The sequence below is a fragment of the Atta cephalotes genome (genome assembly GCF_000143395.1).
Source record: "Atta cephalotes unplaced genomic scaffold scaffold00003, whole genome shotgun sequence".
NCBI lineage: Eukaryota > Metazoa > Arthropoda > Insecta > Hymenoptera > Formicidae > Atta > Atta cephalotes.
The window spans coordinates 1,064,518-1,077,618 of record NW_012130067.1 but is presented as its reverse complement, the minus strand read 5'-3'; the positions used below and the strand labels follow the sequence as shown (position 1 = coordinate 1,077,618).

The 13,101-nt window shown below is 29.7% G+C and overlaps 1 protein-coding gene across 1 annotated transcript in view; it reads right to left on the bottom strand.

The window, feature by feature from the left end:
- LOC105624871 (reticulon-1-like) overlaps nt 1-13,101 on the bottom strand; it is a 30,193-nt gene that overhangs the window by 10,402 nt on the left and 6,690 nt on the right. Inside the window, exon 2 of the mRNA XM_012206225.1 lies at nt 5,360-5,395. Coding sequence (XP_012061615.1) covers nt 5,360-5,395 — 36 coding nt within the window. The remainder of the gene's footprint in view (nt 1-5,359; nt 5,396-13,101) is intronic.

Here is a 13,101-nt window from a genome sequence, read left to right as displayed (position 1 = left end):
TGCATTTTACGAAGTTAACGTAAACATTCAATTGTTTGAAACAGATTTGCTCGAGAAGTCTGGAGAGGAAGGAAAAAACAGGCGAAAAGAATGAGGCGAAAAGACAAGATGAAAAAGGGTGGCGCATTTTAGGAATGGGGAAAACTGTAGTTTGTTTTCAGTGGAGAGGAACAGTATTAGAGATAAAACAGTATTAGAGATAAAAGAGAAATTGAGGATGTGTAGAAGAGGCATTAAAGCATTGAGGGAGGCAGTACAGGAGCAAACGATCGGGAAGATCGTATGGATCAGCGGTGAGGGCTTAATGTGCTTGAGGATGTTGAAAAGTTTTGTAGCGGTAATGGGAGTAAAGGTAAATGTTTCGAGAAATATTACACGAAGAAAAAAGGAAAGGAGAAGGAGAAGGGAGTGAGAGAGAGAGAGAGAGAGAGAGAGAATAAAATTGATCTAAACTGCATGCACACGAGAAATTTGGCGAGTAGTATTGATCTATACACCTACATTATATAATTAACATACTAAATGTTTAATTACTATAGAAATCTACTATAATATACTGAAATATTATAGTCGGTGTTGTATTCTTCGGTTCGTTAAATACAGGAATTTATTAAAATAAGAGGAAGTCATATTGAATATATTTGTAATTTCAACTAAATCTCTTTTGTTTTCAAATAATCATAAATATTATACAATCAATTAAATCTTGTGTGTATGCGAAATTATTGATTAAACATATACTTCACTTGTTTAAATAAAATAAAATAAATTTACTTCTACTCCAATGTTTTTTTTAAACGATTAGTTTTTTCAAAATCTAAAAATATTTTTTTAGTATAAAAATCGGAAATTAAAAATACCTATCAACTTCAAAGTTTTGATGATTAAGAAGTTCATAAGTAAAACGTCTCTGGTTCTCTAATGTAATACAAGATCATTTAATACTAGAACTGCGGTTGTGCATTTTTTACTTATTTGATAATTTTTCTTTTCCAGTTAATTTGGCACATGGATTAGATTTTTGTGACTTTTCATAAATAATCATAATTAATTACAAGTAACTTTACTTTCATAGTAACAACCCTCCCTCATAAAAATTTATCTTGCGATTAGATTAATTTACATTCGTTTACGTATTAAAAAAATGTTTACCAACGTAAAAATAATCACAAATTATCGACAGAACAGTATAAGTTATTTTAAAAAAACGTTTTTCAAATCTTAACTTCGAATATCTTGGCACAGATCTATTATAAAAAAAATTTAGAAATTTGTAGGGGTCATTTTTCGTTTAATCTACATGTTTATGAGAAATCGCCCGCTTTTTTTTATATACATATAGAAAAGAGAACTGATAAAGAAACTTAAGATCGCGTTTTGCGACCTTAAAATAAGATATTAACGGAATATTGGCAATTTCCGAGCTATCTATTAATGGATTCCTCTCAGAGAATCGTAACATTAATCAGCTTTTCAAATCTTAACTTGAATTATTAATTGCTTCTTTATGTCAATTGATAATTGGATTCTTGCCAAAATAATTCATCAAAAACAATGATGGAATTAAACAAAATATACGTAAGACTACATAACGTAATGTATGTGCAGAGATTCTCAAATTTCTTATTCAACAAGTTTCGCAACATGCACAAAACCAAGATATGATGTAAAATATACAGGAAGTTATAGATGACATGCAAAATAATCTTATGTCAGATATAATTCAACATATAGACTTGTATATATTTAGACACAAAATTATTCCTTTTTTTATCTCTTAACGTCTATTAAGCTCTTCAATTAATCTTTTTTTGCACCTAATCACACATGTTAATGTTCTGTCTGTTAATATTATTTTCTTTTTATTATTATATTCACTTCTGTATTCATCACTACCGAGCCTTAGACTTCCTTCTTGCATTCATACAGCGCGAGATATACACATGTGTCAAATAATCATCGTTCTCACAGATTGTCGTTACTCACATTCTTCCTTCGTGATGACCATTTTCTCTATGAACATTCGGTTCTATCGATTATTGTTTACACCAAAATCTGTAATTTCCGTCTGAACTTGAACGATCGACTTAACAAGAAGGCGATCGTTCTAGAAAAACACGTTAGCAAAGAATCGAAAAACGATAAGCAAACAGTGAATACGTGCTGATTCTAATGACTTCGTAACAGAGGGAACTGCTCCGTTGATTTGGAAATCGACGACGGTCTTCGGAAACCTGGCACTAGACCAACGAGTGACTGGCTGGACGTTATATTTAGTAGCGTCCGAGAACAGCGAGTCCGATGGACGGGTAGGGGTGCCGGCGATTCGAAATCGCATTCATGTCGGACTAGTTATTGTATCTTGAACTGTGATGCGGAACGCCCAACAAGTGAGTGAATATTGTTACATGCCTTCCGATTTAAAATGTTAAAACGTTTGATTTTTTTTAATGTTTAAAATCTTTCTCAAATAAGTTTCTTTAACGGACAATATCTAATATAATATTTCAATATACATATATACATGGATACTTTGAAAAGTTTGATAAAAAAATAAGTAAAATGTATTTTTAAAAAATCAGTTTTACTTTTCAACATAGTCACTTTTTAGAAATGCACATTTTGTATGTGAATCCATGAATTTTATCCAACTCGACTAAACAAATTTTTAATTTCGCATAATGATGAAAAATAGTTACTCAAAATATATTTCATTTTAGTCCAAGTAATTCTGTAACAATTTCTTTTTCTCGTGTATACAGACTCCATTTTGTACTAAACTGTGTCGAGCCGGTTGAGACACAGAAAAAATTTGAAACACTGCCAAGTGAAATTGATTGAATACTTGGCTCTTGAAGCTTATCAGTTTTTGGTAATACTGCATGTAATATCAAATCAAGATGCAATTGACTATATAGTATTAAATTTAATATCCACGTCCTGTTTATGCTTCGCAGAAACTATGTTGAGAAATAGGATCCTTTAGCTGCGACACATGCCGATTTCTCAGAATAATTGTAGATTCAATCTTTTCTCCCTATAATTCAATTCGATAATTAAGCGCATCAATTCTCAGTAACTATTCTGCATAAATAGTTCATTTTGGATTTTCTCCTCAGAATTAATTTTCTATTAGTGTATAGTATTTAACATTGCTGATAATAACAAAAATATAAATATTATTATTTAAAATTTAACATTTAAGAAACTCGCAATTGCTTGTAACTTTATCATAGAGCAATATCCAGTTTGTTTACATCCCGATTAATCACAGACTGTAATGAATGGTTTATTGCGCTAAGATATTACAATTCATCGAATCACAAAGTTCGTTGCTTGCACTTTTTTCTCTCGTCTATGGATATATTCCAAGCGCTAAAAATCTATACGTTACGTACATAGCCTATATATTTATCTCATTTTAAGTGCAAAAATTTATGGAAATTTCAAGCAATACGAACAAATCTATAGATGCAATCAATACAACACTCACTCACTGAACGCCTAATAATCAAGTGTGATTGGTTCTTGCTTTTAGAAGCAATCACATCATTCAGCTGCTTTACTTTATTTAAACCTGTCATTAACCTCATTGTTAGTGTACAAGTATTACCAGAAGACATGATAGTCTCAATGTTAAGATACATAAAAAATAAGTTTCTTATTTTTTCTTCGGTTTTAGATATTTATTTCTATAGAAAAAACTGAGAAAAGTAAGATTTTTTATAGAAAAAAATGAGGAAAAGAAGTCTAAAAAAATGAGAAAAGCGAACCGCTCTCATGCTTACGATATGAGGTACGTACATATATATTTTATGTAATGCATTTATTGAATTTAATATAATAAATCTAATCCGTTTATTCTGTGTGCTTTGGGTATAAATCCTGTCCGCTATAAATAATATCCGTATATTCCAAACAGTTCGAGGTAGGATATGCAAGTTAAACAAAGCATGGAGCTAAGCACATACATTTTGCTTCATTCTTTATCATCCCTATACATTTTATATCATTTTATATCATTTATATATCATCAAATAATCATTAAACTTTTTGCTTTCCTTACAGTGATCATTTTATGTGGGTTATAATACATGGCGCTATTTATGATATTGATGAATCGATTCAATTGACAACAGTTTTATTAACAGTAAAAAAATCATAATATCAATAAATAACATAAAAGCATATAATAGACTAGTTGTATGTAAATTATTCTCACTTCTTCTATTCCTTTTGCGACGTATCTTCGCGCGGCATAAATATCGGAGTAATCCTATTGTACGAATTCTATTTTCATTTATTTGTGATATAAAATTTGTCATATAAAATATTTAAAAAATATTATAATGATGATTTTTCGAACGTTTAATTTGAAATTGATGTGGTAATTAATGAATGATAAGTAAATGACTGTTTTAAATGACTGTTGTAAATGTATATCTTTCCGTATTGAACGAAATTGAATAAAAGAGAAACATATTAACGTGTTCTCATTCATCAGCTGAAAAACGAGTATTGAAAACGAACAATCCACTCAAATTGTGCATACGTTGTCGTTCAGCAGCGGAAAATCAAGTATTGGAAACGAACAAGTATTGGAATCTCTTCAAAAATACTCACACGCATACTTGTGTATATTAGTCATCCTTCATTATATTGCATGTGCTTGAGAGTGCAAGAAATGGGCAAGAAGGGGCTAAAAACGGTCCATATGAAGTGTAAAAATGGTTAAAAATTTTTATAAGAAATAAATTAAGCGACTTAGCATTTTTACCGTTGTGAATATGTGGCGTTACACTAAGCAAGCAATGTCTCCTGTCACGAAACATAAGCTGTGCACTAACTCTACTTCGTATTTATTAAACATGTGAGTTGTTTCTTTGTTAATACTATAAATGTCACTTTCTTTAAATAATCTTATAGACACACACAACGGACTGAGATTTAAATCTGGTAACAAAGTTTGCGAGCATTTTTTGTAAATAAAATTTAATCTAACTCACATCTATCTCAGAGTTTAATGCAATTTTGTAACAATAAGTTGTTTTACATTAGAGATTTATGGAATTAATTTGATTTGATAGAATATTGATATTACGCTCTCTCTATACACACACACACACACACACACACACACACACACACACACACACACACACACACACACACACACACACACACACATTCTTAAAGATCATTTAACATAATTTCGATATTATCGCTCTTGAAGTCAATTTTAGATTATTGAATATTTTAAATGTAAACTATAATACGTGTTGAAAGTAAACATTTATAACTAATCAATCGATTGTACATTATTATCCTACAAATGGAAAAAAAATTTCTATTTTCTTACCTTTTGGATTCAGTCTTTCAGGGTTAAACCATGCGTCTGTAAATAATACACATAGAATATTAGTGTCGTATTTCACTTTAACGCTTGTCTAATTTAAGCTCTGGAGTTAAAACAAAATCTTTGACGCAAAAAAATCAATACGAATAAGATTTCGGAGACTGTAAAAAATACGGGTAAGATTTCATGAACTGTAAAACTTTGATAAGATAGTCGTCGTCAGACACGTTTCATGCGACAGCTTCATGAAATCTTACTATCATTGAATTTTTTTTTGCGTTTTGGCTCCGAAGCTCAAATTGGACAGGTCTTCTAACGTATAAAATGCAAATTACTACAGATTAAATTTCAATAATTGAGGTGTTTAGTTGCAAAATCTTAAGTAATACAATTGGAATTTTTTATAATATATAAAGTCTTCTTAATCAAATAAATTTTAAACCATTTACAATTATTTTATTTTACAATATTAAATACAATATTTTTCAAGACCATAATAACGTATCAATTTAATTTGTGATATTACTATTCTAGTTTTGTTAGGATTATGTTTTAAGACTAAAAATTAAATTCGGCGTTCAGTTTGCAGGATTGGATATGTTATAGTACATAAATTCATACGATTTAATTATTTAAGCACTGAAGAATAATTGATCATTTAGAATCTTTATTTCTGATTTATTTTATTTTATTCCCTTTAAGAAAGTATTTATTTATTAATCAACGTTTACAGAAGATATTTTTATCAATAATAGTATTTTTTTTTACTTCATTTGATCAAAAAACTAAATTTTTATGGAATTTTATACTCAATTAATATAATCTTAAAAAAAAGAAATAGGCGTCTAAAGTTTGGAAGAGATTTTGATGCAGTGAAAAATATGTACGACAAAAATCATTTACATGCACTTAAACATTATAAATCAATTCTGTTATCGCTCTCAGAATATAATCATAGAAAGCAAATGATACTAATTGTAGAAATGTATTCAACGTAATGTCAATGCAACGAAAATTGTATTTCTTTCTTCACATTCTAGCATTTCTAATATTCAAGAGTGTCACAATTATTACTCATTATCACAAATTATTACTTGTATAAATTAATTATTAATTTCTCTGTGAAAAAAGTTCATTCGTTCATTGCAAAAAAAAAAACAAAATTCATTGCGCGAAATAGAGAATCAAAGAAGTAAGAAACGTAAAAGATCATAATTTATCTCAGATGCATTGTTCTTCTTATTGTGTCATGTTCTTATTTTTCAGATTACACTTCTATTAATAATTATATAATAAATCGATACGGATAAGAGATTGTTACCCTATAATAAAATAATTGCCTAGCTCTAAAGGCTATCAAAAAACTGTAGAGTAGTTTGAAAAAGAGTAAATTTTATTACTTTGTCAAATATTACGCTTTTTAAATATTTCGTTTAATAATAAAAAATGAAATAAAATAAAAATAAAAATAAAAATTTTTTTAATAATCTATTGCCATTCATGAAAACTTATTGCATTATATCAAAAGTCTATAGATTTGCTAATATTGGACATGAGCTACCACGAGTTACTCATTTAACGAGTCATCACAATTCTTTTCTTGAAACCATTCTCGTTATTTTACTCCAGACAAAAGACGAACGAAGTAAGTACACAACATAGAAAAAGATTAATATCCTTTTATCGTTTATATATACGTTTTTCTTTCATAGATATTAGAGAGATAATTATATTAGAGTAAGATTAATATTAATTATGCAGCTTAAAAACACGTGATTTAAATATGAGTTCTTTAAAAAATTTCTTTTGTTATTCATGTCATCTATAAATAATAATAAATTTACAGCAAATTTTACAGTATAGAAAATGTTCGAAAAATATATTTAAAAGTATCGCCGAATATATTATCATAGCCTGTAAAGCAACACAGAAAAAAAGATTTTCTCTGCGGCAGCTAATTTGGTTTGTTATAATATATTTGCTGCCGTAATTATAAATTAATAAACTACAGCGAAATGATTTGCTATTGCTGTTATAATATAAATATCACAGCTAAAACATTAGTTATGATACCTATATTTTAGCTATCCATATTTTACATCTGTCATTTAGTTACCACATGCAGTTATAACACTACTTTCTTTTTTCCATAAATGTGATATGATATCATATAAAAAAAAAAGTTCGTTAATCAAGTTATTTTGCAGTACTAAACCTTAATCAACAGGAGCATTAGAAGAGTGTTCTATTATTACATCGAATATTAATATGGTAAGTGGCAGATAACGAATCGTGTGTTAGATGAAAATGCAAGATGTATAGTGTTCGATAATGAAATGTCAACATGATTTCCTTCAATGTCATATATGTCCAAGACTTTATATATCGTGTGGGAAATAATCTCGAAACTACACACCAGTAAATTATAAGCACGCGCACAAATCCCAGAGAAACAAGCTTCGGCAATCGATCGTGCACTGCGCAATATGACTCCTGCCTTGCCTTGAAACCGCAACACGTTATAAGTATTTTTATTTTTGACTTTGGAATCAAATGAATCTTTTCCACGAGTGATAAAAAAATCGACAAAGCTAAGCTTTACAATATAAATTTGGAGACGAAACTATGTAGACACCACTAGTAAAGTCACTTTGTAATATATTATATCTATTTTAAATGTATTACATACATTATGGATATGCACAGTATTTACGTATCATTAACCTTGCTAACAGTGCGTTATCTAGCATTTCAGTGCGGTACTTATCGCTATTTGCAAAAATATTTTTTATTTTCTTGTTAATTTTTCCTTAAATTATTAAACGCTCACGATTATGTACAAATAATTTTTTATAAAAAATCTTGTCTTAATAAAATAATTATATTAATTAGAAAAAGTATTAAAATACAAAACAAAAGAGTTAAGTTTGATAATATAAAGAAGATAAGATTCTTTGCAAAAAAGTTATAATATTTCTTTAAAGAATATATCAAGTTATTAATAAATATTTTCTTTGCAAAGGTACAAAGATAGGATACAAGAATAGAAAGACTAACTGAATAAAATTATTATCATCTTCTCGTCATGTTAATCCAATAAAAGTAACGATAATTTAGTTATGTAATTTACTCTTAATAATCAGTTGTCACTATTATAGTCTAAAGCTGATGGGATGACTTTGGCATAAAGTTCGAAAGTCGATTGTACGCCATGTCGTCACGATTGGATCTTGTGGCGTTATGTAATGCAAGGTCACGATGATAATTATTTCAAATTGCAAGAAATCATAACGCGTACCGCTAGCGTACTGCGAAATCAGAATGTCACCCACTCGTCGGACAAAGGTGGATTATAAAATTACAGTGAATTATATTAGTATTTCATTAGCATATCGTTATTTAATAAAAACATTACCAAAGTTAAAAACATTAACAAATAATAACTGTGTAATAATAATAATAATAATAATAATAATAATAATAATAATAATATAATAATAATAATAATAATATGAATCATAATGTAAAGTAGTCTCGATATTTTATAAATAGAAAATTTTTTATACAATATAAAACTTCTGATATTTGTTCGAACTAGTAATGGTGTCATAGTAGTGTAAATGCAACACGTTATATTTAAAAGTCTTACAAATATTTATGACTTATAATTTATTAAAATATAACAACATTTATTTCGGAAGAAAAGATTCAATTAAGTCAATGATAATCTAAGCTCCAGATGATGCATTTTCCTATTTTAAATCATTACAATTCAAGTTCTGATTAAAATGTTTAGACAGTGTATTCTTTAGGGATAACAAAAGTTACTTCTACTAAATTCTAATCGGTGATAAGAGAGAATGTCTAGGAAAAAGATAAAAGTTGAAGGTAAAGGTAAGAAAACTAAAAGTGATCTGAGCCTTTTAACTGACAAATATTCAACTAATAAAAGAAATAAAATTAACTGTTCCTCCTTGCTATTCAAAATAAAATGTTCACGATTGCTTTTTTGTTTAAAACAACGATCAGCATCGTCTCTAAAGCGTGTTTTATATTGAATCTACCCGCTCTGATTCATAAATCGAAATCAAATCGATATCAATTGATTTTTCAAACCGTTTGATTTGATATCGACTACATTTTCTATTGATCTTCGAAAAAGATTGACATTTTATTAATGCTTGAAAAGATCGATGTTTTATCAACGTTATATTGATAAAATGTTTTCTATTGATCTTCGAAAGAACTTTAGATGAACCCATTCGGTTTTATCGTAGATGGAGTACTCGTAAGAAAATGCTTATAAGCCTATTCTACAAGTCGTAAGTCGTAAGAAACTAGCCAATCACAGTAAAATATGAAAAAAATAATCGATTATGATTGGTTAATTTTTTAGTTTGCGACCTTATTGAAGAACAGGCTTGTAAAAATTTTCTTACGGATACTCCATGTACGGTACGAACTTCATGGGTTCAATCTAAAATGAGCAGATAGACAATATAAACGTGAATACGATAGAGATGTTTGCATAAATGTTATTTGCAGATAGTCGACCGATCGATAACCTAGTTTCGATTGAAGATTCTTCGATATCGGGCAGGTAGCATCTGCGCAGGGCGAAACTCGGGTCACCGACATGAAAGCGCTAAAGGATTAAAATTACCTACTATCCAATTTCGTTTGCTTCTAGATGAGAAGTCACCGCAAAAGCTACTGAAAAAGCTTGCCATGTTTATCTCAAATCGCTCGGGAATAGATAGAATATAATAAGAAAAGGATACGTACATATAGTTCCCACGAGTTACTTATTTAACAGGTGGAGCTCCGAATTTATCGAGTACTCCGAAGAGGAGTAACCCAGATAGAACACGGAGTCATAATTTAGACAAAATATCACAGAAACATCATCATGACATCATTTGATACTTAAAAATTAACGTATAAGTTGATGACTGAAATGATGATAATGTCCTCATGATATTATTATGACTTCTATGTTCTACTTGGGAAAGAAGAGAAAGAAAAAAAGAATCATCTTTTCGGAGGGATACAAGGTAGAGTATTGAAAAAGAATCTTACGGGGATTCAGAATGTTCCAGAAACACGGATTGCCGTTGGTTATCGATGCGGAGTTGGCGTCGGCGCCGGATCGCTTGCAAACCTCATTGCCTTCGTCAACGTTCTTAGTGATCGCGGGATACGTCGCTGCATCCAAATCCGCCATTCTTACGCACACTTGACCAACGTCCTTGCGCGACGCGCACTTCCCTCACTGTTTGTATTTGTCGATCGCTACCGTCCACCAGTACGAAATGTACTCTCCTGCGTATCAGCGCGCCTGGCGAACGTTCGTAGAAATAATGGCGTATCTTGTCGTGCGCGCGCGTACTGAATGACGCACTTCAACGACGACAACGAAGACGAAAATGACAATGAAGATGATGACGAGGACGTGACCTTGTTTATGATTCTTAGAAATGAGAATAAATTCACGCGAGAATAAGTTTCCGACTTGTCAATTCACACGACTGCCGGTGTTTCAAAAGAGAAGAAGACTGTGGAGAACACGTAGCTCATGCACAGTGAGATGAGGACTGAGGCCTGTTATCGACCCACCCGGACTCCGGAGGTCTTTCGAGCCCTCTCTCCGCCGAACCTTCCTCTTCCCACCCCATCCCCACCCTCGCCCTCCAGACTCATCGCCATATTGCCTATATTACTCGAAACCTAGCTCATACTTACAATTACAATAACTAATGAGGAACTGCGTGACACATCGATCGTAATCGAAAAATCAACTACTCATTACATGATCTTTAGGAATTTTTTTTAAAGAAATGAGTTAATTTATTAATATGAAATTTATTAATATGAAACTTCTTTAGACTTTTTTATTATGTAGGAAATATATTTAATATATTTAAAAGTATATTTAAAAATATTTTTTCGTATCCATATATAACATATAAAAAAAGGTACGAAAGAACGGCACTAAAGAGATTAATATATTGTAAATTACACACTATTATTGAAACTAAAATACATGGAAAAAAATCGAAAATTATTCAAAATGACAATATTTCATTTTGTGACAAAAAAATATTGATTTTTCACTTACAAATTTAATTTTTTTATATAATAAAATAGAATAATTGTAAATAAAATTCCATAGTCTAGTAATAATGTAACTCTTGCAATTTAATAATTTCTTCGACTTTTTTATAATATTTCAGGATTACTACAAAATGAATGGAATCATTTATATAATAATTTATTTTTTCTTAATATTCAATGTAATTTTTTAATCTTCCAAATAAGAATACTCCCTTAATTAAATCACTTTAAGGAGAAAATCATCTGTTTTTTATCGACTGAATGCGATTATTGTAAGACACTATTTTTCTTGCCTTTAGATTTAAAAATCCTTTTCCACATATAAAATAAAGTATAAACAATAACGCAGTCCAAACCAAACGACTTTATACTGAAAAAAAATTTAAGAAATTTAAATCTGTTTTTTTCCATTCTTATTAATCCAAAATAGCGTCTAGAGCTACCTAATGGTTCTCTAATAAGAGTTTGAACATGAACCGCAGTTTTAACAAAATCGGCGAAAGAAAAAAAACATTTATTATAGCTATTTCGCAGGATACGTTGTGTTACATCATACTTTACACATAATGTAAAGTATTACGATTTTATTACAACTTATTAAAATTTCATGAAAATTTCATTAAAGTTCATTAATAAGATTTCATTACACAATTCATTAAGATTTTACTAATAATTCAATACAACATATTGTTATATTTAGTATGAATATAATTTAGATAAAAGGCTCTAAGAGTCAAATCCAGTTGGTAGAGCGTAGTTTGGTATAGAGGAAGTTTTCCTGTGATTTTATTCTTTCACATATATATTAAGATACCTTATAATGCGGACATTTCGGCTCCAATTCGGATTTTCAACGTAGAATTATACAACCTCTAATTGACTCCTAATAGACATTCTTCACACTCCAATTAATCATGGCAATTACCGTAATAACATTCTCTCATGAAACCATTTCCCAATGTTCATCAGCGTAAACCGACTAGGAAATTAAATTGAACAGTTAAACAATATCTATGATATTTATTTAAGACACAGATTGCATTTACTAACGATCCTTTACCATCCTAGAGTGTGAAAAAGATAAAAAACAATAAACCAAATGTATACAATAAAGTAATCACGATATAATAAAACACATATTGAAAGTATAATACGAATCAATAATTACAATCAAGTAAAATCGCATTTCGGCTATTTTGTCGGGTGCAAAAAACATATTAATTAGTCCGATGATTTCTGGTCAAATAGTAGCGTTAGCAGTTCAAAATACAGTATAATTACATAATACATCAGGTCTGATGTAAAAGATTGATAAAGAGACATAAATGTATAATTAAAACTACAACGCAAAAACATGTGTCGCATTAGAATGATATTAAGATTTACCTAAAAATGCTTCATATACTTGATACAAAATTCTGTTCTCCTCAAATTATAAATTTAATGAGCTCCTGAGCTAATTATTGCCATATTGAATCGTAACATCAGAAGCGAGAAAAATGACACGTTAATTTTACGTACCGTATTTGTAAATAAAGACAATTTGGGTGAAACAAAATGATGAGATCACTTTAAAACAATTATTAGGTGTACAAATTTGCTTCCGCCGTTTTATAGCTTTAGCGGTAAGT